Raw genomic sequence first — 26,847 nt, 5'->3', positions numbered from 1 at the left:
GCTCGCCATATGCTATGTTCTGGGGAAATCCTCACCGGCAGAGGACGGCGAAGATTCCCCGGACCGGCGAGGTTTGCCACAAACACAGCTGAACCCACTGCATATAGTGGCAGGCCTCGCCGTTTTGTCAGCCACACTCACCGTTTCCACCTCACTGAAAAGAACCTGTGAGGTGGAATCGGCGAGTGAAGGGGAGTCAGTTGAATACTGACCGCGAGCTATGGGCACTGCTCGCCGTCATAGCTTGCCTAAACGGCATTGAATACACCCCACTATCTGACTATGGGCAGAGATGGAGAGAGAATGCTCTCAGCAGCTGCATCTTTGAAGTGGATGTGATATAACATGCTACTGCTGCAGGAGGCCTAATGCTGGTTGTTGTAATCTGCTGCTTGGGGCCAGTAAAGCTGTCTCAGAATACTTACATACTGGCCTAGGCACACCTACAAAATGGGTACTACATGCCCCCAAAAAGACACTCCGTGGTCATCCCCTAATGTTCATAACGGTTACGGTTCATTTGGGCTGTGGCTTGGAGTGCACTGTGTCTGACGACAAAACGCCCAATTTGCACATGCATAGTTCAGTAAACATTGCTTGCGTACATCTCTAAATTAGCTACTACATCCAGTGCTAACAGCGGTATTCTCAAACATTGGATAGGAAAGGTATTGTATTGATTCAGTAATATAAGTATCAACAATGACTTAAAAAAAAAACTAAAATAATTTGTATAGGGACAAAATATTACATAAAAACTATTTCTAGTTGTACAGTAGGTTTAATTTTTTTTAGTAACTCTCACATAGGGGCAGATGTATTTATCACTGGAAAGTTATACAGTGGAGAGAGATAAATGACCAAACCATCAGCTGCCATTTTTCAAACACAGCCTGTAACATGTACGTTTGGAGCCGAATGGCTAGTACAGGACTGGTCAACCCGTGGCTCTTGAGCTGCATACAGTTCTTTTCTTAATGAGATGTGGCTCCCGTACCCATGGAACTGCTGCTTGCCTCCTCTAACTGGCACAGTCAGAGGAGGCAAGGGCTAGTGCCCAGGGTACAGGAGCTGGCACACAGCAGAGTAGCGCTCAATCACTGTGGTCTTTGTTAACAGTGGCTGTCAGCTCTTCCAGCTGCCACCACCTAGCTGACATGCTGCTATACTCTCTGCTGATAGCGGCCACCAGCTCTTCCAGCTTCCCCCTGCCGCACTAACACACCGCTAAATTCTCTGGTGAGACAGGAGGGCTGCTTTCTCGCATTGGCAAACCCAGCCCTCTTGGTTATAGGAAATTATAAGGGAGGACCCTTTTAATGGGCATCTTTATTTCATTTCCTCAGTGAGGTGTTTTGCTGCTATCTCCAGTGCTGCACCCTATTGCACCAGCTTCTTTCCTAAGCTTGTAAGTTATTTTAGTGGTGGGGATTGATTCAGCTGTAGGCTTAGCCTGCAATTGCGTGCTGCAAGAATAATATAGTAATATATTATAAATCTCAGTTGGCATTTTGTGGTGCTTAAATGGGTTGCGAAGATCAAAATAAATGTGTGACAAGGTGTTATAACTACATTAATTGGGCTGCTGATGGAAAATGAAAATGATAAAAAGAATAAAATGTGCTGCTAGTTTGAAGCTGACAAACACAATGGATTTAATTTAATTAACAGCGATTTGTGGTTCCCGCTGTGAGGTTGCATAACTTTACTTACAAAAAGCAACCCGGAGAAGTGCATTAAAAAGTGGGAAAACCATCCTGGATCCCAAAGAAACAGAAACTGAGATAGCAGAACCACATAAAAGGCTGCGAGGGCCATAAGAAAAGTTCTGGAGTTTTGTTTTTGGTTTTTTTTATTACAGGTGATAGCCAGCGAGTGTTTGGGTCAAATTACCACTATTCTGATGCACCGTTTCACATGGTTTTTCAATGTTTTATACAAGTTTGTAAAAAGATAGAAAACATATTTCAGCTCCCCTTAGGGCAGTGGTTCTCAACCTTGCTCCTCAAGGACCCCCAATAGTCCACGTTTCCCAGGTCATCTGGCAGGTGCACTCATTACTCACTGACACATTTTAAAAGATCACAGGTGGAGCTAATTATTCACCTTTGATTCTGTGTGGGGACCTGGAAAACGTGCACTGTTGGGGGTCCTTGAGGACCAAGGTAGAGAACCACTGCCTTAGGGTGTTTATTTACTAAGATGTGAGGCGGGATGTTGCTATGGGCAACCAATCAGATTCTATTTATTATCTTCTAAAAAGATAGGTTCTGCCTGGTGTCCTGGCAATTTTACCCCAATATAAGGATATTCCTTAGCTTTTAACCTGTTCAAAAGGATTCGCACAAATAACCAAAAAATTGGCTGTGAAAATGCAATGTGAATTTGGGAATAAATTTGCAGTGCAAATTTGCTGTAAAAATGGCTCAAACGGACTGTACTCCCTTCCTAATGGAATTGACCCCAAAGTGACCAATAAAGTGGAAGTTCTTCTCAGAGGTTAGAATTACAGCAATAAGAGATGCATCATCATAGAAACCCATTCAATGTTATCATAGTATAAAGAATTACAGAATATACCTGAGAAATACATTCTCCAAGAGGGAGGCTCACGTCCTTACTCTTCCGTTTACTCATCACATAAACAATAAAGTATCTATAATGGGAGAAAATAGGCAATTAACTGTATAGCAAAATGTGAACAGGTAAAAAATGTTTTATCAACAATCATTTGTATCAGTTATATCTGTGCCCAAATCGTTATATCAGCAACTATTTCAGCATAACATTAATTCCTGGCATTTTTTTTTTTTTTAAATCTTTGTACACCCACCACCCATAACATTAAAAGCAAATGCCTAAAATTATGTAGGTTCCCCTGGTGCCATAAAAACAGCTTTGACTCCACAGGACCTCTGAAGGTGTTCTGTGGTATCTGGCACCAAGACATTAGCAGCAGCTCCTTTAAATGATGCCAGTTGTGAGGAGCGGCCTCTATGGCTTGGAATTGTTGTTCCAGGACATAATATTGAGGTATCAGAAAATAGGAGACCCAGTCGACAACTTAAACTCTTTGTTATGTTGCTCAAACCAAGAAGATTTTTACACTGCTATGGAGCTGTGTGCTTGGTCTGCAACAATGCTTGGTGGTACCTATCTCAGGGGGTTATTCTAGTCCATTCTTTCTGACAAAATCCTTCTTAGATGGACAAAACCATGGCCCTTATTCTGAATCGAGCGGTACGGCCCGCGTGCGGCCGTACCGCCGATGTTTTCAGTCTGCACATGCGCAGAGGTCAATCTGCGCATGTGCAGGCGAAATCGCCGCACATAACGTTTCTACGCCGCAAAGGGGGTGTATAGGGGCGTGAGGGGCTTCATACCCTCATTTACCTATGTATACGCCCAGCGTTTCATGGGCGTTCCCATGCAAACGCGGGGCGTATGCATGGTAATGAGGCTATGACGCCAGTGATGGGGGCGGAAAGCTGACATCGCCGGATGTCAGCTCTCAGCCCCCAAACAAGCTTTCACACGGACGATTGTCCGTGTGGTCTCAGCTTGCGGGAGCTGGTGGGGCGTGCGGCCCTGCCTTCGATGGTCGCCGACCATCGAATGCAGGGGGCAGCTCCCACCATGGTGGAGGCGTACGCCCCACCATTTTCATGCGGATCGCCAGCCGTCCGTGTACGGACGGCCGTGGCGATCCGTATAGTAGGCGGGGATTGGTTGGTGCGGCCGGAGCCCCGTATGCGGCTCCGGCCGCACCGATCTGAATAAGGGCCCATGTGCACTGCGGGTGGGGCAGATGTAACTTGTGCAGAGAGAATTAGATTTGGGTGGGTTTTTTCTTCAAAGTGAGATCTATATTGAAGTGTAAAATCATGAAGTCAGTATTTTCCCTGCACAGAAACAAAATAACTCACCCAAATCTAATTCTCTCTGCACATGTTACATCTGCCCCCCTGCAGTGCACATGGTTTTGTCCATCTAAGAAGGATTTTGTCAGAAAGAATGGACTAGAATAAACCCCTCAGTCACATACACATAATTGTCAGGACCCAAGGATTTCCAGCAGAGCACTGATCACAGGATTACACTGTATCTAGCAGCTTGCCTTCTTCCCCATAGTGCTTTCTGGTGACATCTTCTCCACAGGTAAACAGGTTGCACATGTAACCAACAGTCCACGTTATGTAAAAGAAAATGTAATTCAACTGACCAGACCAACTTCTACCATTGCTGCATGGTGTAGTTTGGATGCTGAAGTATCATTCGTACGTCCAGCGGTAGACAGGGGTCAGCATGGGCATTTAGCTCATGTTCCTGTCCACAGACGTTTATACCCTTTTGGTATGTACTTCTGCATACCAGAAACACATCATAAGACATGCTCTTTCAAAGCTAGTTGGCTAGCCATGACAATTTGGCCCTGGTCAAGAATGTTTAGTTCCTTACTCTTGCCCATTTTTCTTGCTTTTAACGCATCAACTTCAAGAACTGGCTGTTCACTTGCTGCCTAATGGGATACGGTCATTACTGTAGGTCAACAAGCATTCGGTCGACATGTGGATAGGTTGACAGGGTCTTTAGGTTTACACAAGCATTAGGTCGATATGGGGAAGGACGACAGTCAAAAGATTGACATTGGGTTTTTGACTTTTTTTGAGCAGACGTGCTGACAGGTGGTATTTCATGCCCTACTGTACACTAGGGCGTGGTGGGAGAATAAAATAGTGTGCCCAAAGCATGGTGATCTAATCCCATGTCAACCTAGTTGTGGTCTATCTAATGATCCAGCCTAATATATCTCACAAAGAATGAAAACATTATGCAGAAAAAGCATTAGGTGCAGAACCTCTTTAGAGTGGCTAATACTTGTCTTACAATATAGGTAATGTAAGACAAGTATGTGATGTGTGTGAGACAAGTATGTGACGCAGAGATGTGTGGGCCTTCTGAGCAACAATAACCAGCAGGTCTGTTATGTATCGTGGCCATGCGCATGCCTGTCGCTGTGTGGGCCACACACACAGCTATAGTTAGCCACTTTCTGAGCGATTATGTAAAATCGCTTAGAAAGTAACTGACTATCGTTCTTTGTATAGGCCCCTTTAGGGGGTGATTTAATTGTTTTCCTTGCGGCTAACACTAGGAGGTGCAAAATGGATCAATTCAATTGTTGCACTGTTGAAAAAAAAAAAATTACCTATGGGAATAACATTTTTCCTTGAATTCTCCTGAAGTACACGAAAAAAATGTGTAGAAAGTCTGTATTTTAGGGACTTTGTGGAATTAGACACTATTCACGGTTGAACCTGGTCTATTTGGGTGGCGGATCAGACCAATAATATAATCAATTTAATTTGCACCCAAAAAGATTTGGAGGGAAATTTAATAGAATGAGAGATTCAGAAAGTAATGGCAATCATTTACACTGCAAAACCAGTGTGATTTCGAAGTGTAAATGATTGGCACTTTAAAAAAAACTGGAGATTTCTCACCAAATCTCTCATCCTATTAAATTTCACCCTTGAATTGTTCTATTGGTACTTGTTTCCTAGCACCGCGCCAGCGATAAAAATGGTATCCATCGGGACCCCTAAAATCGCGTCAATCGCATGCGATCAATGCGATTGATGTGATTTTTACATTGGAATCAATGTAAAATGGTTCCTGAGACCCGATTTTACATTGGGCCCAATGTTAAATGGCCCCAGACCCCAATTTTTATTGTTTCCCAACCCTGATGGGTCAAATGCCCCCCCATTCTTAACGCCACCCCACGATCAACGCCAACCCGAAGCGTGGCGAGCCAGCGAGGGGCGGCGGTACGCATCCTCTGACCTTTTCATACCCCCACTATCCACGTCGGCGTGGAGTTGATTTTATATAGTGTGGCGAGTGCAGTGAGCCCGAAGCGTGGCGAGCGGACGCGCATTACATAGGTATTACGCGTCTGCTCGCTGCGCTCGCCACACTATATAAAAAGGTCAGAGGACGTGTATCGCCGCTGCTCGCCACGCTTCGGGTTGGCGTTCATCGTGGGGTGGCGTTAACAATGGGGGGGGGGGGGGCATTTGTCATGTAAAATACCCATAAGGGTGGGTATACAATGAAAAATCAGGTCCATTGGCCCATTTAACATTGTACCCAATGTAAAATCGCGTCCAAAAAAGGCTAAAAATAGCCCTGAAATCGCATCAGTCGCGTCCATCGCATACCTTAAGTTAAGGTATGCGATCACCTACGACAGGCGCCATGCTAGGAAACAAGTTCCGTCATATTTATTGTCAGACACAAGCAAATGTTGATATAGCATCATTCTAACCAGTAAGTTCCACATACACACCTGTATACAGTTTTACATGGTTAGGATTTTCTCATCTAAAGTCCCTTCTCAGGGTTAGTTATCCTAGTGACTGCCCCATAGCTATATTTTTGATGTATGAAAACACTGCATGATCCAGCAGGTAATTATATCATCAGCAGAACTGGTATTACAGACTGTCTGATTTGCATTACTGTAACAGTGATATATGGGCCTGTTTCAGAGTTGAATGTGAGAACCCACAAATCGAGCAATTATTGAACGACTGCACATGTGTATGGAGGGAATTAGCAGAAATATGGGTACTTATGTAGTAACTGGGCTGCCGATTTTGAAATCGGGTCCATCGCATCGCATCGCACCCGACCAAATCGCATGCGATGCGATGCGATGCGATGCGATGGACCCGATTTTTCCATAGGATTCAATGTTAAAATGGACTGAGTCCATTTCAACATGGAATTCAATGGGAAAAGGGGTCCTTTTCATACCCCTACTATCCAAGTGGGCATGGAGTTGGATATAAACCTGTGGCGAGCGTAGCGAGCCACCGAGCCCGAAGCGTGGCGAGCGTAGCGAGCCCCGCGAGGGGACACAGAATACCGTTCGCTCGCCACGCTTCGGGCTCGGTGGCTCGCTACGCTCGCCACAGGTTTATATCCAACTCCATGCCCACTTGGATAGTAGGGGTATGAAAAGGACCCCTTTTTCCCATTGAATTCCATGTTAAAATGGACTCAGTCCATTTTAACATTGAATCCTATGGAAAAATCGGGTCATCGCATCGCATCGCATCGCATCTGATTGTATGCCTTAACTTAAGGCATACAATCAAAAAATCGGCAGCCCAGATACTACATAAGTACCGAAATATGTATGGCTCATAAACCTCTCACAGCTTGACTGACAGGAAGCCAGCATTTGGGGGTGGAAGCCTGCCGTTTTCTGGGTGTTGTGGAAGTTTTGAGGAGGGTAAGTGCTGACCACTTCCAGCCTGTCTCAGTCACAGATTCGTGGAAGCCTCAGACTTACAATATTTTCATATTAGCGATCAAATCTGAATCAGGCCCTTTGCTTGTAATTTGTACATTATGGGATGGATACAGAATTGTATGTGTCGACAGTGAAAAGATCAACATGGGCTTTTTCATGTTTTTTGTCGACATGGACAGTGTAACGATGCACAGCGTTTGCTCGCAATGCTATGCTTGGCACACTATTTCATTCTCCCTCCACGCCCTAGTGGATGGTAGGGCATGAAAAACCACCTGTCGGCACAAAAAAAGTGAAAAACCACATGTCCACCTTTTGGCTGTCGACCTTGCCCATGTAGCCCTAATGCATGTGTCGACCTAATGACCCTGTCAACCTAACCACATGTCTACATTCAGAGGTGTCGACATTGGTGCATGTCGACCTACAGTGGTCGACAAAGCATGTCGACCTAACAACCGCATACCAAAACGTATGTATGCCAGTTTGCGGAGAACATCTCTTTGCACTACCAGAGCAACAAAAAATTAGTGCAGATGATTGATATAGATCAAAAGCATTTTGATTTCATATACGATTACAACCAAAGAGGCGGAACTGGAATGTGATAATACATTCTCATGTAAACAAAGTTTAATTAGGGTGTTTTAATCCAACTGTGGGCTATGATTACCTAAACGGAAGTGAAAATACGCTTTTTTTTGGGAGATGTTCTGTTGGCACCCAGTAGAGAACACATTTAAGTACTCACTGATGATAAGGACTAGTAGCAAGAAAGGTACATACATACTGTATGCCACACAAATAGATGTGGGTGGATCCAAGATGTATACAGTGATGCAAATGGGTGAATAAAATGTTTTACCTCCATCTCTACATAAGCCCATATAGGTGTATTCCGTTACTTACACTTGGTTTATAATGACTCACTGAAAAAATGGGTATAGAATAAATAAAGTTTTTATATATATATATATATATATGTTATATCTTATGTCACATATCTGTATATGTTATATTTATCTCAGCAGGTACTTCACCTACAGTTATGCCACATATTCACAATAAAGTAAACACATTCATACAGTTTCATCATGTGTTGCTAATGGGAATACTACTCTATCATATAATGGATTACTTCTTTATAATGCACTCTTATGGTGGACACATCTGCAATGATTCCAACATATAATGAGCCTCTGTTCTCTTTTATACCACATCATACACTTTGCACATTTTGCTCCATTGTATATTCCCTGCATACATGTTCTGAACTACACTGTTCCATACTGCATACTCCACTCATCCCTAACCTGGCTTTACATACCCAGTGTATCCTGTTCACATCCCTGTTCAGTATTATACACCAGCACTGTATACTGCCCAAATCACTGGTCTGCATTATACTACCACATTACATACTGCCCACATATCTGTTCTGCATTACACTCCTACACTACATACCCCTCATATCCCTATTCTGCACTGCACCTACACAATGTACACTGCCCAGTGCCACATCCTTGTTTTGCACTGTACACTGCCCACATGCTTGTTCTGCATTGTAGTACCCACACTCACTGCCCACACCCCTGTTCTGCAGTGCACCCAAACACTGCATACTGCCCACATCCTTGTTTTGCACTGCACCCACGTTTATTGACCACATCCCTGCATTATATTCTCACGGGGAATACTGTAGAACACCCATCACCCACTGACCTGTCCCAAAAGGGAAATAGAGCAAAACGTGTTCCCTAGGCTATGTGAGGCTTCCTGAGTCCAGCTTTCCCCTATTCCGCCTCCTCCAGTGCCCGTTACCCTGGAGACAAAAAAAGAGCAGTTCCGGGATGTTGTCATTTCCGGGATCTCCTGCGAGCAGTGCATTGTGGGACCCCACCCATCTGGCCTGGTCCGGACATGCGCAGTTGGAAAACTCCCATCTTTCTCCTGAAGAGTCAGGGAGCTAGGAGCAGCCAAGGGAGCCGGAGTGGGGGCGCCGAGGGGTGTCACGCCGAGCCCTGGGGTGCATGCGCTAGAGGGAAATCTGCCCTCCGGCTCCCAGCTTCATGCGGGTCGGGCTGACCCGGGGGGGAGGGGGGACTGCCCATCGGGCCTGGGCCGCACACTGAGAAGGAGAGGGGCCCCCCGGAGCCCACCTCAGGAGCCGTTCTGCAAACCTTTGTGGTGCTCTGCTCTGGAGTGCGCTGGAGGGACCAGGAGACAACTCTGCGGTCACTGGGTGAGTGGGGTGCACAGCTCTGGCGAGAGGTTTAATGGGGGGGCACAGTCCTTCTGACAGGTATAATGGAGAGACACAGTCCTCCTGACATGTATACTGAAGGGGCACAGTCCTTCTGACAGGTATGTTGTGGTGTACAGTCATGGTGACTGGTATGATGGGAGACAGGGGTCTGGTGACTGGTATGATGGGGGACAGGGATCTGGTGACAGGTATGATGGGGGACAGGGATCTGGTGACAGGTATGATGGGGGACAGGGATCTGGTGACAGGTATAATGGGGGACAGGGATCTGGTGACAGGTATGATGGGGGACAGGGATCTAGTGACAGGTATGATGGGGGACAGGGATCTGGTGACAGGTATGATGGGGGACAGGGATCTGGTGACAGGTATGATGGGGGACAGGGATCTGGTGACAGGTATGATGGGGGACAGGGATCTGGTGACAGGTATGATGGGGGACAGGGATCTGGTGACAGGTATGATGGGGGACAGGGATCTGGTGACAGGTATGATGGGGGACAGGGATCCGGTGACAGGTCTGATGGGGGACAGGGATCCGGTGACAGGTCTGATGGGGGACAGGGATCCGGTGACTGGACAGATTCGGGGACAGGGATTCGGTGACTGGACAGATTCGGGGACAGGGATGCGGTGACTGGGTATGAACGGGAAATTAAAGCTCAGATGAACATATATGACATGGGGACATAGCTGCATAGTAAGTACAACCAGTAGGTGTTCATTGCTTTGGTGAGTTGGCACACCTCTGGTGAGTATGTTGTGGGCAAGTGTTATGACATGTGGGTACAACTAAATATGATCAGAGAGGGTACATGGCATCGGTAAGTAGGCTAAAGAAGTGCCATGATGCTGGACCTGAATGAGTACTAAAATGGCAGGTGGCTTAGCTTAAGACCGCTACACTAACAGAAGCCATAGAACAAATTAAGGAAGGGGTTAATGTTATAGTCCTTACACTGCATTTTTTTTATAACAGACTTCTTGAAAGAGTTGCTGTTTTGTCAGTGGGAATGAAGAGGGCACTGACCAAGCACATACCCCTATATAGACAGAGGGAGGGCAACTTTTCCAGGCATTCACTCTTATGTTGTGGGGTAGATGTTACTAGTCTTTTGGGAAAATATTGCTTTTATCTCTAGGATAAATGGTGACAGGACACTCTGTAGCGAGTGTAAGATGGGGTGCTAGGTTGTTAATGCATGGGTTTGTGCCATAACACATAAATTGCTGTCGGTTCTAAAGTCACTGTAGTGAATGAAGGAATGGTCTGCAGTTCCTAGGGCAACAATGTTTAGGTCGGGCACTAATGGTCGACATACCATAGGTCAGCATTGACAGAAGGTTAACAAGTACACAAGTTTTTCACATTTATTTGGTGTAGACCGACTTGGTTCATACTTTACTATATAAGTGGGCATAGAGGCCCTTATTCTGATTGAGTCTGACGGCTGCGTGTTCGGTCAGACGGCCGATGTATTGTGTCTGCGCATGTACGAACACAATGTAAGTTCCATGCAGAAAAGGTATTGGAACCATCCAAGCAGGGGGTGGAGAGGGGCATGAAGTGCTGTTTGGGCTCATTACCATATGCCTATGCCCCGCGTTTCATGGGCGTTCCCTTGAAAACGCTGGGCATACGTATGGTAATCCGGCCGTGATGCACGTGTGGGGGGCAGACAGCTGACATAGCCAGATGTCAGCTGCCCGCCCATATCCCTGCTTTCATAGGGAAAAATGTCCGAGTGGTCTGGAGCACTCGGTGCTGCCTGACCGCTCAGTCCATCATTCCATGGTCGGAGACCATCGGAGAATGGGGGAAGTTCCCACAGATGGGTGAGGTGTTCACATGAAACATCCACTTGCGGTCCATTCACTCGGCGTCTTACCGCATTCGAATGGTTTGAGCGATTCGTACGGTAGGCGGGCTAAGAACACTCGGTGGCCGTCCGAAATACGCATCCGTCCGAGTCAACTAGAATAAGGGCCAGAGTGAGAATATAAGTGTGGTACACTTTTACAGTGTCCATGTCGACAAAAAGTGAAAAAACTCACGTAGATCTTTTGAGTCTCAACCATGTCAACGTTAACGAATCATGGTGTTACTCTTTCTTTAGGGTTTCAATTCAATCTGGTATTAATGATTTAAAGTTTGCAAATGTGTTGTTTCCATGGCACCCACAGTCTCATGACTGTGATATGAGTGTAATGATATAGGTGTTTAAATAATTTCAAGTGTTTTGTGATCAGACGTGTCCCCCCTATTGGTTACTGCTACAAATAAGGTGGATCCGTTACCCAAAATATAATAGTGCAGTTTCTAAACTCTCTTAATATGTCCCTCTGAAGAGTCTCACTTGGAGGGTATTTCATGGTAGATGTGTTTCTGGAAGCAATGAAAGCACTATAAACTTAGATCTAAGTAAATTGTATAACATGATCATAAGCAATACATTTTTTTTTTGTTTTTTTGTCGGTTGTTGTGGGGATAAAAAAAGTTTATCCCTGGAATGTGAGTGTTTGTTTTACATCTTTTGGCTTCTACGTGCAAACCTAATTGATATGAGAGTAATATGTTAGGTATATTAACAGGTATAATACATTTTAAATAATCAATGAAAGACCTAAATTACCATTTATGCTCATCGTGTTTGCAGGAATTACAGAGACTGAAGCTTTAAACAGAAGGAAACTCTGAAACGGGGCAGGGGGTGGGGGGGTTAGAGGAAGGTCCAAACAAGCTCATATTGAGCTATGCAAATACGAAGAGGCCCACCGTCAACAGAGAAAATATATGGTACATTTTGAAAGAACATACCCAAGGTTCCCATGCCTTGGATAAAAATAGGGATACTTTGTGGAGATTGCTGGGCATGAATTACATACTGCAAGACCTATTTTAGGTCACTCATGTCGTCTATCCTACTCTCCCTACAAGTAGGCAATTTCAGGAATGGCAGATACATTGGCAAACTACTGTAGAGAAGAAAATCAGTTGGAAAGTGAAAATGTCAGTCCTTTTTGGGAAGTTGCAATGGGACAGATGGATGGTTCAGATTAATGGTGTACCAGTAAGACCTTGAAAAATATGAACCACCGGCAGTTTGGTATGAAGCTTCTGTAGGAAATAAAAAAATGACCATCACTTTTTTTTCTTTAATAAACTGACTTTATCTACAAACATGCATAAATTCAACCACCAATCATGAAAACCAATGATATAAGCAGAGCAGAATGCCAGATCCTATCCACTATATTAAAGTAACACACTTTGCTTGTCTAAATACTGTGTTCAATGCAAAAGCTGCAATATAAAGGACTTGGCTCTAAATGACCGGAGAACGAAGTTGATTTCTGTTAGCAATACCATCTAAAATGTTATATAGTCTGTCTACAATTATTTTTTTATAAATAAAGTTTTTTTTTTTTTTATTTTGCTTGTTTTATTCTTTCCTTTTTCTTTCTAGACCATAGTAGTACCATTTTACAATGCAGCTTGCTGATATTTTATGTTGGTGAATACATCAATTAGCCACCATACCATTAAAAAACTTTGACGGTAGAAGTGGAAAACTTGGATAATTTTTTTCACAATGGCACCTGTCAGTGGAACATGATCGTTTAGGCCAGGGGTGGGGAACCTCAGGCCCGGGGGCCGTATGCGGCCCCCGTAGCCGGTCTGAGTGGCCCTCCCACCCGCCCCGCGGCTTTGCCGGGAGTAAAGTACAGGGGAATTCTCACGAGAGGCTGGTAGTTCTCGCGAGATTCCTCTTAATCAACAGTAGCCGGAGACTGTCAGTCCTATTCTGCGACAGCCGCCAGAGCGTGGGACGGCTGCAGCAGGACAATTTATAAGAGAAACTTTTACATATGGCCCCCGAGGGATTTTTTCCCCATACAAACGGCCCTTGGCACAAAAAAGGTTTCCCACCCCTGGTTTAGGCAGTAAGTGGAAGCAGGAGAAATGGGCAAGTGTAAAATTGTGAGGACTATTCAGTCATTCACATTTTCAGTCCCCTTAGGACACCTGCGTTACGGTTTGACAGGTGTACCGCCCCACTCAAACTCCCCACCTGCCACTGTGTGCTTAGAAAACAAGCCAGGGCCATGAAGGTCCCATGTAAATTTTTCAGTACTTCAAGTACCTGCTAATAACATCTAGGAGCCAGATACCACAGGACCTCTTACGAGTTCTTATGGAGTCCATGTCTACAAAGGGTCAGATGGCAAGCTGGCACCTACCATTCTAGGCAGGTGCTTTTAATGATATTGCTGACCGGTGTATAAACGAACTGATCTATTTCAGTACATGTATTCAGAGTAAAAGAGGATGAGCTGGAAATGGGAACTTGCAGCCAGTGAATAGACATATATGGAAAAACTATACAATAGACATTCTAGTGGTTATTTTTATACTATGAACAGCAATACATGAATATTTTGTTAGCCACATTTTACAATGCTTTGTTTTAGTGGATATTTAAAGCTATAAGATACTTTTGCGTCTGGTTTTTGCATGAACCGTTTTTCTTAAAATGAATGTTAGTGTAGCAAGTTTGGGCCAAATTCATGCGTATTGTCCGTTTGCTCTGACAAAAATCTCTGGAAGTTTCCTTTTGTATTTTTATGGCCTATAAATGTTAAATAGGATGTAATTTACACTATATGCAGACGGCGGTTGGAAAGGCCGAATTGGTCAGAAAACAATGAACCACCAGTGAAGCCTTTTTTTTTTTTCTGCCCACGGATCGCATTGCATGCGATCCAGCCCATAACTGGTGCGATCATCGCACCGTGTATGGGCACCTTTACCGACTTCCCCTACACGGGTCCAAAGACACATACTGTACAGAGGAAGACATTCCCCTTACATGCTCCCCATATGCTATTTCTCCCTTACCATCTGAGCTGCCCGCTAGCCACTGCTCGTTCCAGACTATGGATGAATCATGGAGGCAGATACCGAGGCTGCTGCCTGGAACAGGGGTTCTGTGGCTGTGAGATTCAGATGGAGGATGCCACAAACATGATGATGATAGTGGACAGTGTTTGGTGAGGAGCCCAGCAGAACTGGAGTGAGCTGTCAAAGATGTGACCATATAGCAGGGATGGAGCATAGAGCATTCAGCAAAGGGCAGCTTGGTGGCCCATTTGAGATGACTAACTTGTTTGCTTCAATATTTACCATGTTAACTATTCCCAGTATTAAGTTGTAGGGCATTATTCTGAGTTGATCGCTGATGTGCGAATTCCCAATCCATTTGATTACGGAATGACTGCACATGCATACGGATTGTAGTGCACACGCGTGAACCAAAATTGCAGCAAAAATAGCGAAACAGTGAAATTGAGGGGATTGCAATTAGATTGGCAGGAAGTTGCCAATTGTGAGGATAATTGTTTATTTTTCACTGCACACATATATGGATAAAATATAGGAACAAGAAGTAACTGTAGCGCACAAACAATATGCAGGTAGCAACCCAAATAATAAGTTGATAAATAAATCGGCTTTTGGTGGTGGACACCTGTCATTGTCTGGAAGTGTCTAAAAAAAAACGCAGGTGTGCCCAGGCATTTTAAAGGGTGTGTGACATCTGCGCCTGTTTGTCGCAGAGTTGTGGAAGGGTCAGACTCGGTTGGACAGACTGGAAAAATCATGCAATGATCTGTGAATTGCGCATGGATAGCGAATAGCAATATTTTCTCAATTCACTCCCAGACTTATTAGGGCAGGATTCCTTTTTGTTTGGGTGGTGGATAACTACTCGCAAACACCTGCAACTTTGCAGATGAGCGATCAGATCTGAATCAGGCTCTAGTCTTGGATGGGTATTGTGGTGTTTTGTCATTTTCAACATACAATATTGACCGATTTAATATATTAAATAAAAATTATTTGCTATGCAACTTGAATTGGTTTCCCAAAGGAAACAGTCCCTGTCCCGAATAGAGATTATAGTGTACTACAGGCCTGGCCAACCTTTGGCTCTCAAGCTGCTGTGAAACTACAAATGCTATCATGCCTTGCCACAGTTTTGCTATTGGGGATTGCTAAAACTGTAGCAGAGCATGCTGGGATGTGTAGTTATACAGCAGCTGTCTGGTTGGCTAGGCCTGGTCTGCTATGTGTATACACATACCCGCTACATCAGGGTTAAAGACATTATTTTTTTTTTGTCAGACACTAAAATCTACAAATAAGGACAACAGAATACCCAGAATAAACCCATGCAAGCACAGGAACAATTTATAAACTCCAGAGCGAGCATTTGGGGTCAATCTGATTAGGTGAAACATTCCATTCGGGAACCCCTTTTACCCCTTCTTCTAGACTATAGACTAATTAGGACTTTTTTAATTAGCTTAGCTGGACCACTAATTACATATCAACATTTCAGGGTTCAAATATAGCCTTAAGGCCCCCACACACTAGTCCGACTTGTCCTAAGGCAGGCTCTCACATGCAATAAATCACATGCAATTTATTGCATGTAATCCCCGGGAAGTTGCTGGGGGATTTGGCGGTCTTTTAAAAGTATGTTTTCAAATTAAGCAGCGCTTCCCGTTCTGATCCCCACTCCCTGGATGCCGCTGCCTGGACCCCACTGCTGCACATAGGTGTGTGCCAGCGGTGAAGAACCCCTGATGTGCCACTGATGGGCCCGATCCGATAGATTTAACCTCCCCACTTCGACCCGATTGGACCGCGCAATGGCAGGTATTCAATGCTGTGGGCGAGTGGTGACAGTGAGCAGAGCTTCCTGCTCGCTGTCACCACGCACCCTGACAGTATTCAACGCAGCCCCCTCATACGCCAATTCCCCCTCGCTCCATTTTTTGAGCGAGGGGAAATCGGCGTATGCGGCTCCTGAACCAGCAAGACTCGTGGCTAAATACAGCGAGTTTCCTGCATTAGCCGATGGTCTCGGTTTTTTGGGGAATTCTCGCCGTCCTGTGACGGCGAGGATTTCCCCAGAACATTGAATAGAGCGAGCGGCCGGCGCGGGGTTTAAACAGCAAGGATCGCTGGTTTTCTGCAATCCTCGCTGTTTAACCCCCTCGCTGGCCGCTCACCACGGCATTGAATACACCTGATTGTGTCGGAGGGGATGTCAAACACATCCGATTTGGGTCGATTTCTTGTCTGAAGTGGGTGAAATCGGCCCAAATCGGGCACCTTTACATTACCCAAAAATAATTTTTTACTTATCTTAGTGGCCTTATATTATCCCAAATCACCTTTTTTATTAGATTTTTTTTTTTTTTTTTTTGTATTTTTAGTTTGGTCTGTTTTGTATATAAAGAAAACGTTTTTTATTATACTTTTTGGTGTGTGTGTGTGTGTGTGTGTGTGTTTTTTTTTATTATTTTACATTAAATGCAAATCAGCCATTCATTTCATTTATATGATGATTCATAAGAACATGGCAAATTGTAGTCCGTATACCACACGCCCATGAAATGCAGTTCATCTCTAAAAGGTAGTTTTAGTTATATGACTTGGAAAAGTACAAAAGGCTTTTCTGCAGGACAAAACAGGTGTTATTTCCAGTGCTTTTTTTATCTTCCCTCAAAGGTATGAGGGCCCTGCTCACAAGCTTACAATCTATAGGTAAATAAGCATTGATACACAAGGATAGATATTCTTTATTGCATTAATTCCACCAGAATGCAAAGGTTCCTGGTGTGCTGTATGATACAGTGACCCAGTTTGGCCATGGGTCAGGAGGATGGAAAAATGTGAAAAAGAAAGAGCGTGAATATGTGTGGACTGTACAGTAGGGATGTGATTAGATTGGAATGGTATATGAAGATTAAGTGGCTGGTTCTGGAATTTGATAAGTTTGCCTGAATAGGTGAGTTTTCAGGGAATGCTTGTAGGTTTGGAGACTTGAGAAGAGTCTTTTGTGCGTGGGAGGGCATTCCCATACAGTGGGTGCAACCCGAAGAAAGTCCTGCAATCGGGAATGGGAGCGAATAATGAGTGTGGATGGGGATTATGCATCTGAAATGCAATCCGGCCTGGGAGCACATAACTTTGCCCATTTCTTTTTCCACAACTATAAAAGCTTTCATTTCTCTAAATTTACAATTTTGTATGCAACAATTTCCATTTTTAAAGTAACACTTTATTAACCTCAAAGAGACATTACGATATTGATGAACATATCATATCAATCACATGGCTGACACATGGTCAATTAAATTGACTTTAGTTGTAAATATTGTTACATAAGTTGTGCAAAAAAGTCTCATTGTTTTTATATGAAGCATTATGCAACATCTGTGACTTCAGTTTTCTGCTGGTCACTCACGTATTTGAACTTCCGGTATCAAATGCTCTCATAGGGGATATTGGGCAGTTCAGTATACATATGGGGATTCAATTAAGGGAGAATACATTCTCCCGGGTGAAACAGTGCAACAATATTTGTAGCTGTACTACAAAGATTTTGCTGCCCTAATAAGTAATGAGCACTGGAATTTGGTAGGGCAAAGAGTGCAAGATGGTGTTTTATTGCTGGGGTTTAAACACTACAGCAACGGCAATTCACACCCTTTACCGGAAATTAATCCCCCCCACCTGGTTTTAGTGCTACCGTCGGTTCAAAGTGCATGAACTGTGAGAAGTAATCATTTGAAATTACCATATTTGTTTGGGGCTAAAGGTACAGTATAATCCTGTTAATGCTCTGAAGGCAATTCATGTAGCATTGAAATCAGTGAGGTAGAGATGTGTTGGGAGTGTGGAATATGTCAGGGTCCAAAAGTTTGGACTGTGAGTGGACCATTCTATTTTCCTACCCTATGGCTGCCGCTATGTTGCACTTGATGGAGCAGTTCAGTTGTTGCTCCTTTAGGGCTTTAATAGTTTTGAGGGAGGGGGTGGCGAGCACATTTCAGGTGTTTGGGTGCCCAAAGCAGTACTTCACTTTGCAATACATAGGCTGAATGTTGTGGTTCACAGCACAGGCTGGTGAATGGTGTGTTGCTGCTAGTATATTATAGAGTTCATTCTAGCACCCGCTATCTTTGAAAACCCATGCAGTTCTTCTTCCCTGCCTGGGGTGTCGCTGTCTGCTGTGATGTTTCTAGCAGAGGTCTGGTTTGCATATCAGTGCTGATATACTGTGCTTGAAGCACTACAGCAGACAGCGACACCCCAGGCAGGGAAGAGGAACTGCATGGGATTTCAAAGATAGCGGGTGCTAGAATGAACACTGCATTAACTCATGGTTGCCTACCTGACCCTCTTCATGAGGGAGAAAATGCTTGGTTCCAGGACTTCCCTGGTAATGTAGGATTGACATCACCTGTAGTGAGCTAGGTAATTGATAAGAAAGGTCTTTCACCACAGGTGATTGCAATCCTACATTACCAGGAAAGTCCAGGAACAGAGCATTTTATCTTGCCGTGTGTACGCACTATATCTTACCATGTGCACTATATCTTACCATGTGTACACAACTTTAAAAAATGCTTCTGTTCAGTATATTTCTGTGTCATGCCTGTGTATTTCCTGAGGCATTTTGGGTTATGCAGGTGCAGCTTTGTTTGGTTGACAGCTATCACTGGTGGTGGTATTGTATACCCTCCCATACAAAAATATGTGCAGAAAATATTTGACTTGTGCAATGGTTTCCAAGTAATAAGCTCATTCAGATTTAGAAACCATTATCTTGATACCTGTTATTCAAATTATTCTGAAAACAATATTTTCCAGAATGTACTTTTTTGTTGTTGTTGTTGTTGTTGTTGCTAAAAGCACTACTGGGGACATCTCTAACTGGCACTACTGGGGACATGAGATGTTACTGGAAATAAATATGTGCAAGAAAATGGTTGCTTTACACAAACCTTGTTTAAATCTATTTGTGTATATTTTACGTTTGATGTGTTTTATACAACATAAATGCATTTTGTGTTCACATGTGTCCCATCCTCAAGATACCTTATTGAAATTTAAAAATATTCCAAAATAATAATATAAAAAGAATATTAGGTAATCCAAAATGCTTCTGGTCCCAAGCAGAAGGGGAGGGGGGCAGGGCAGCCACACCAAATATTGATTTAGATTTCTCTTCTGTTCATTCACTTTGCATTTCGTTATTTGCAAATAAAAATAACTAACTATGAACGCTTCTGATTTTACAAGCTTTCGTACGTGCACAAATTTTTACACACCTACCTAAAATGTTTGCACAGTACAGTGTGTGATATAGATAGATGGATATATAGGTTTATATTTTTTTGGAAAATTGAGTTGATAGGCCTTCTGAAATATCCTGGCAATTTGTTGAACTAGAAGTGGCAGCATGTCATTCTGCCTTGGATTACCGAAATATGTTTCAAATTACAGATAAATGTTGTTTTCCAGATCACAATTTTGGATTTGGGAAAACCCTTTGTCTTCTCAAATGTATTACATCTGATTTGTTAAATATTCCTGCTGTTTATACATATCAACAGCGATATCAGCCATTCACTCATCAGACAATGAAATCTGCATTTGTGTACAGCAGCACAGAATACATTGTGAGCTGTCCAATTCAGAGGTGGCAGAGCAGATATTGTAGTTCAGGGGTTGCCATGGTAAGACTACAGTTTTCTTATTACTATTGCAGTGCACATTAGGCGTTGAGGAAAATGCAGTGTTTATTGATGCACATAATGTAACCGCCCCAGCTCCTTACATCTCCCACAAGCCTTTAGATTGCCCTTTTTAGATGTCCATAAAACATTTTACAAATAGGCCTACATTTTGCTTCCTGACAGTCTCTACTGCATGCATTAGTTAATCGATCTGTTTAACAATATAACAATTTATTTTACTTGTTATTTTATTTTTTCCATAGCTTCTACAGGCCATGCACAACTTATTAGTCATAGTATTCTCTGTTCTGTACTAGACATACTCCTTTTCTTTGGTGTGGATTGATTTTCAGAATATGGTATTGAATAGAATCTCAAGCCTTGCAATATTGTGTAATATTCTTAACCGTTTGTGAACCCTAAGCGAATTTGTCAAAATTGGTGTAATAACCTGATTTTTTTTATTTATTTTTTTACACAACATTTTTTATTTGAATTTATATAAGAAATTTGAGCACCGCTGGCATCTTTAGTGGATATTTTGCACATCTCTTACAGAGATGTTGGTACTCAAAGGGTTAATATAGATTTGTCTGGAGGTTTGCATTACTTTTTTTATTATTATTTACAATTTACATGCTAATGCTCTTTTTTAGGCAGCAGAGACCCTTATGTAAGGTACACACCAGAACGATCATGATCGTGAGTCGATCCTACATTGGTCGCACGATCTGTTGGAGCACATGATCTGCATACGATCCAATCACAATCTGTACCCAGTTGAAGGAATCCTTTACAAATCCTGACTGCAGTAGGTAGGATCTCCAAAACAACCGGTGATCTCCAAAAAGCGCATTGGATCAAAATCTGATCTAAAACATGCCCAATCTACATACATTCAGTCAAAATTGACAGGATTGAGGCCAAATAGTTCTGGTGTGTACCCAGCACTTTGAAATAAGTGTTATACACTCATGTAGATTCCCCATAAATGCCGTTTTCATCAAATACTTCTTTATAAGATCTATAATTGTGTGCTTGCTGTTCATGTGTGCATAAAAACACTCATAAATTTAAATATGAGAACCAAATTTAGTTCCAGAAGTATATACTTAGTCATTTTCTGTGTTCTATGTGCTGTAATACACTGAGTGGCCAAATTATTATGACCACCCCCTCAATACAATGTTGGACCACCTTTTGCCCTTAATACTGCATGGATTCTTCTTGGCATGGACTCTATGAGATGTTGGTAGGTGGTATGAGGAATTTGAGACCATATCCGATAAACTGCACTTTCCAATTCCTTAATATTTGATAGTACTGGATCCAGCTGCCTGATGGCCCGTTCGATCTTATCCCACAGATTCTCAATTGGATTGAGATCTGGTGATTGTGCAGGCCAACTAAGCAAGGTAAAGTCTCTGTCATGCTGTTCGAACCATCTGCGGACAATGACAGCTTTATGCCGGGGAGCATTGTCCTGCTGGAAGTATCCATCCCCTGCAAGGTTCACCATTAACATAACAGGATGTACTTGATCTGCTATAACACTCAAATACCTTTGGTCATTCAGACATTGTTCCACAGGAATCAAAGGACCCATACAATTCCAAGAAAACATCCACCAAACCATAATATTGCCTCCACCAGATTGAAGTGTTGTGGCAATGCAGTTGGGGTCCATGCTTTCATGCTGTTTTCTCCATATTCGCACCCTGCCGTCTGCATGGTGTAATTAAAAACATTAATAACTGCTGCTCTTGAACAATTCACAAGTGCAGCCATTTTGTTGATACTGGTTATGACGGTTTGGGCGCCTTCAATCCTCCCGCGTTCAAAGTCAGTTAAATCCCGTTTTTCTCTGACATGCAGCAGGGGCCACTGGATTCACATCGGGTATTAGAGCTGGGAATGCTGGGAGCAAGGCACTACTAAATTTTTTTAGGGAAGACTAGCTCCTCCCCTCTAAGACCCATCAGCCCCCAGTGAGAAAATTGTGCCAAGGGAGCAAGGTCACAGTTCTCACTGCTCCTGCAGTTTGCAGTTTTTCTTCTATCTGTATACTTGTAGCAGCAATTTAAACTATAAGAATCCCTTCCCTGCTTCCTTTAAAGTGTGGGTCCGGGTATTCTGCGCCCCTGGTTTCCAGGTTCCCGGTCAGGACCTCCAGAAGGTGCCTGCCCGGTGTTTGCCGTGCTCCTGCCGTCCCTAGCTAAAGGGTTCGCCAGCCACGAAGTTTGGCCTCAGGAGGGTGAGTATTTGCTTAGCCCCTACTGCTTCCCCTGCTTGCCCGGCTCTGTCCTGCGGCAGCGCGGTGCACCCGCATAGGCGCCGCCATTGAACGCCGGGTGTGACACGCTGTCCCTTAGACGCTCCGGCGGGTATTACTGCAGGAGGCAGCGAGGGACGCCGGCGGTGTCGCGCGCTCCGGCTGTCTGTAGCGGGGCTGTGGGTGGTCAGCGTCTGCTACAGTGACGGCAAGCGCCGGGGGAGAGGGGAGCAGTATTAGTCTCTGAGGTGGGCATGGCGCGGCCCCGCACGTTATGCGCACACACACACAAATGTAAATGTAATGGCGCGGTATTCCTTTTTACAGGTGACTGCGTACAGTGTCTCTGAAGCCTAGCTGCAGCAGGCACAGAGAAGTGATTTAAAAGTTACATTGTTTCAGAGCTTATTCTCTTCTAGGACTCGCAGCCCCAGAGGTTTTGTCCTATTGCTCTGTTGTCTGCTTGTGTGTGTGTGTGTGTGTGTGTGTGTGTGTGTGGTATTTTTCTGTAGCTGCGTGGGGACCCATTCAGCTACCATGACGGGCAGGTCCAAGGCTTCCCAGAAAGCCTATACTTGCTCTTCTTGTGCAGCCAGATTTACACAGTATGCAGCTGATGGTAACTCTACGGTTTGCCAAGCCTGCGCTGATCTTAATTCTGCATCTACCTTAGTAGATCCCCCTACTCCGCAGTGGGCTTCGGTCCTTGTGGGTACTATGTCTAAGTTGTCGGCTGAGCTGGCAGAGTCCCGCAGAGCGGAACCCGCTTGGGTCTCGACTTTAGCGAAGTCTGTTGACGCATTGGCTGGGTCCATGATTAGGCCCCAGAGACCATTGTCTTCTGGTCAAAAGCGTCCTTTTCAATTACTTTTGCAGGGGGATGATTCAGATGAAGAACCCGAACCATTTGAAGAAATGGATGCGGGGGAGTGGGAGGAGGTACAGGATGCCCCTCCCGAGGCGGATCCTACTCCAGGAGGAATTGAAGCCCTTATTTTGGCGGTTAAGGAGGTCCTTCATTTGCCAGAGGATCCCCTTCCTGAACCTCAGGAGCTGGATCTGTTTGGCATCTCTCAGAAGGCTTCAGTGGTGTTCCCTTTTCCCAATCAGGAACAGCTTTTAGCGGCATGGCAGCATCCAGACGAACGGTTTCAGATACCAAGGCGGTTTCCGTCAGTGTATCCGTTTGACCAGGCGGCTCTCAGTAAATGGGAAACGCCTCCGCCGGTGGACACATCGGTGTCTAGGTTGTCTAAAAAGACTACATTACCGGTTCCAGGTGCTTCTTTCTTGAAGGATCCTTCCGATCGGAAGATGGAGGCGATGCTTAAGACCATTTACACGGCAGCAGGAGCCCAGCTTAGGCCGGCCATTGTATCGGCATGGGTAAATAAAGCCAACGTTAAGTGGGCAGAGAAGATTATTGAGGGGCTGGACTCCAACGCGCCGGTGGAGGAGCTTCGTCATTTGGCGGAGCACATTAAGGAATCCGCTTCATTTTTAGGTGACGCGGCCAAGGACATGTCCTTGATATCTGCTCGCATTTCCGCAAATTCAGTTTCAGCAAGACGAGCATTGTGGCTGCGTTCTTGGCAGGCGGATGCGGAGTCTAAGAGGGCCGTGGAGGGGCTTCCTTTTACTGGTGATATCCTTTTCGGGCCCGAATTGGATAGGTGGATTGCTCAGGCCACGGGAGGGAAGTCTACTTTCCTGCCTACGTCAGCGCCTCCGCCTAGGCGTCAATATACTGGGCCGGCGTTTCAGTCCTTTCGGCCTCAACGTTCCTTTCGTGGCAGAGGAAGAGGTTTTAAGCCTTCCAGAGGTTCCAGAGCCAGAGCGCGCCCTCAGGCCACTCCCAGAGCCCAGGAGCCCAAGCCAACCCAGAAGCCAGTGGCATGACTATTTACCAGCTTCTGTAGGCGATTTTCCGGTGGGGGCTCGCCTGTTGAGGTTCGGAACCCAATGGTTCTCCCTTTCGGAGGATCCTTGGGTTCGCAGACTGGTATCGGAGGGATATCGTATCCAGTTCGACGTACCTCCTCCCAGGCGCTATTTCACCACCGCACTGCCTCTATCTGCGGACAAGAGGTCCGGTCTTCTTCTAGCTATTCAGACCTTACTGGAGTCTCAGGTCATCATTCCAGTCCCGTCCTTGGAGAGGAACACAGGATTTTACTCCAACCTATTTGTTGTTCCCAAACCAGATGGGTCAGTGCGGCCCATATTGAACCTCAAGGCCCTCAATCTTCTGGTGTCCTATCAGCCATTCAAAATGGAATCGATTCACTCTGTAATTGCTTCGCTGGAACCGGGGGAATTCATGGTATCTTTGGATATCAAAGATGCCTATTTGCATGTCCCCATTTGGAAGCCTCACCAGGCTTTTCTGCGTTTTGCCATAGGTCGAGACCATTTTCAATTCAGAGCTCTCCCGTTCGGCCTTTCGTCAGCCCCCAGAGTCTTTACCAAGACTCTGTCGGTGGCTATTGCATCTCTCAGGAGCCGCGGAGTGACAATAATTCCGTATCTAGACGATCTCCTCATCAAGGCTCAGTCTATAGAGTTGCTGGAGGTGCACGCCAGGCTGACGGTTCAGACGCTCACCAGTCTCGGGTGGGTCATGAACTTCAAGAAGTCCTCTCTGGTGCCCACCCAGAGGATCCTGTTCTTGGGTCTTTGGCTAGATACAGAGTTTCAGAGGGTCTTCTTACCGGAGGACAAGATCCAGGCGCTGCAACTTTTAACTCGGAAGGTCCTACGTCCCCAAAGGGTCAGTCTTCACCTCTGTGTACAACTATTGGGGAAGATGGTGGCTGCATTTCCGGCCTTGACGTGGGGGCGATTCCATTCAAGGCGGTTTCAATTGGATCTCCTCAGGAAAGGTGCGGGGTCTCATCTGCTGCTACGCAGACTGATTCGGTTGTCGCCCCATGCGCGGACGTCCTTACTTTGGTGGATTCAGAGGGATCACCTTTGCCAGGGACGTCGTTTTGCCATAGAGAATTGGATCGTGTTAACGACAGACGCCAGTCTTCGCGGATGGGGAGCGGTGGTGCTAGGACTTCGTCTCCAGGGCAGATGGAAGCCTCAGGAGCAGCACCTGCCCATCAATGTGTTGGAGCTCAGGGCGATTTTCAACGCTCTAGTCCTGGCTCAGGAGCACCTTCAGGGTTGTCCGATAAAAATTCGATCGGACAACGCGACGGCGGTCGCCTATGTGAACAGACAGGGCGGCACCCGGAGTCGGATGGCAATGGAGGAGGTTACAAGAATTCTCCAGTGGGCGGAACGATGGAAGGTCGTTCTCACAGCCGTCTTCCTTCCAGGAATAGAAAACCTAGAGGCCGACTTCCTCAGCCGGGAGGACCTGCACCCAGGGGAGTGGTCCCTGCACCCCGAGGTGTTCAAGGATCTCACCACTCGGTGGGGCATTCCCGAGGTGGATCTAATGGCGTCCAAGAGAAATCATCAACTTCAGAAGTATGTGGCTCGCACAAGGGATCCGGGCGCAATAGCGATCGACGCCCTGTCAACGACGTGGGAGTTCAGTTTCGTGTATCTGTTCCCTCCTCTTCCGCTTCTGGGTCGGGTGCTCAAGAGATTGAAGAGGGAGTCAGTGCAGGCGATTCTCATCGCTCCCTGTTGGCCTCGCAGGACTTGGTTTTCAGACATCCAGATGATGCTGGCAGACGAGCCGGTCCGTCTGCCGCTCAGGCACGACCTTCTACAGCAGGGTCCATTCTTTCATCAGAATCTATCTCAGCTTCATTTGACGGCGTGGCTATTGAGACCGCTGTCCTCCGGGAAAGGGGAGTTCCGCGGTCAGTGATACCTACTATGTTGAGGGCACGGAAGCCTACCTCGGCGGCTCATTACCATCGCATTTGGCGCTCCTATGCGGCCTGGTGTGATTCTAAGGGTTGGCCGTTTCGAGTTTTTAAGTTATCCCGTCTCTTGTTGTTTTTGCAGAGGGGTTTGGACGCAGGTCTGCGGCTGGGTTCCCTCAAGGTCCAGATTTCGGCCTTGTCAATCCTGTTCCAGAGAAGATTGGCTCTTCTTCCGGAAGTTCAGACATTCTTCCAGGGTGTTCTTCGGGTTCAGCCGCCCTTTATCCCTCCAACACCTCCTTGGGATTTGGATTTAGTGTTGTCCTTTCTTCAGTCAGATACCTTTGAGCCTCTTGAGAAGGTGGACTTGAAGTTTCTTTGTTGGAAGACGGTTCTCCTCTTGGCGTTGGCTTCGGCTCGCAGAGTGTCAGAGCTCAGTGCCTTATCGTGTAAGCCGCCATATCTTAATTTCCACGAGGACAGGGCGGAATTACGGACTCACGCGGAGTTCCTGCCTAAGGTGGTTTCTTCCTATCATGTGAACCAACCTATTGTGGTTCCG

At 45.2% G+C, this 26,847-nt stretch overlaps 2 protein-coding genes across 2 annotated transcripts in view; one reads left to right on the top strand and one right to left on the bottom strand.

Annotated features, from left to right (window-relative positions):
* ORC4 (origin recognition complex subunit 4) overlaps positions 1 to 9,199 on the bottom strand; it is a 72,639-nt gene extending 63,440 nt beyond the window's left edge. The window contains exons 1-2 of the mRNA XM_083153844.1: positions 9,047 to 9,199; positions 2,581 to 2,656 (exon numbers count right to left, since the gene is read on the bottom strand). Coding sequence (XP_083009970.1) covers positions 2,581 to 2,637 — 57 coding nt within the window. The 5' untranslated portion in view covers positions 2,638 to 2,656; positions 9,047 to 9,199. The remainder of the gene's footprint in view (positions 1 to 2,580; positions 2,657 to 9,046) is intronic.
* A 23-nt stretch (positions 9,200 to 9,222) lies between these two features.
* Positions 9,223 to 26,847, top strand: part of MBD5 (methyl-CpG binding domain protein 5) — a 68,020-nt gene continuing 50,395 nt past the window's right edge. Inside the window, exon 1 of the mRNA XM_083153843.1 lies at positions 9,223 to 9,566. The gene's annotated coding sequence lies outside the window, so the exon portion shown is untranslated. The remainder of the gene's footprint in view (positions 9,567 to 26,847) is intronic.

The sequence above is a fragment of the Crinia signifera genome, chromosome 7, assembly GCF_055691185.1.
Source record: "Crinia signifera chromosome 7, ASM5569118v1, whole genome shotgun sequence".
NCBI classification, from domain to species: Eukaryota; Metazoa; Chordata; class Amphibia; order Anura; family Myobatrachidae; genus Crinia; species Crinia signifera.
This window is presented reverse-complemented; position numbering and strand designations above follow the sequence as displayed.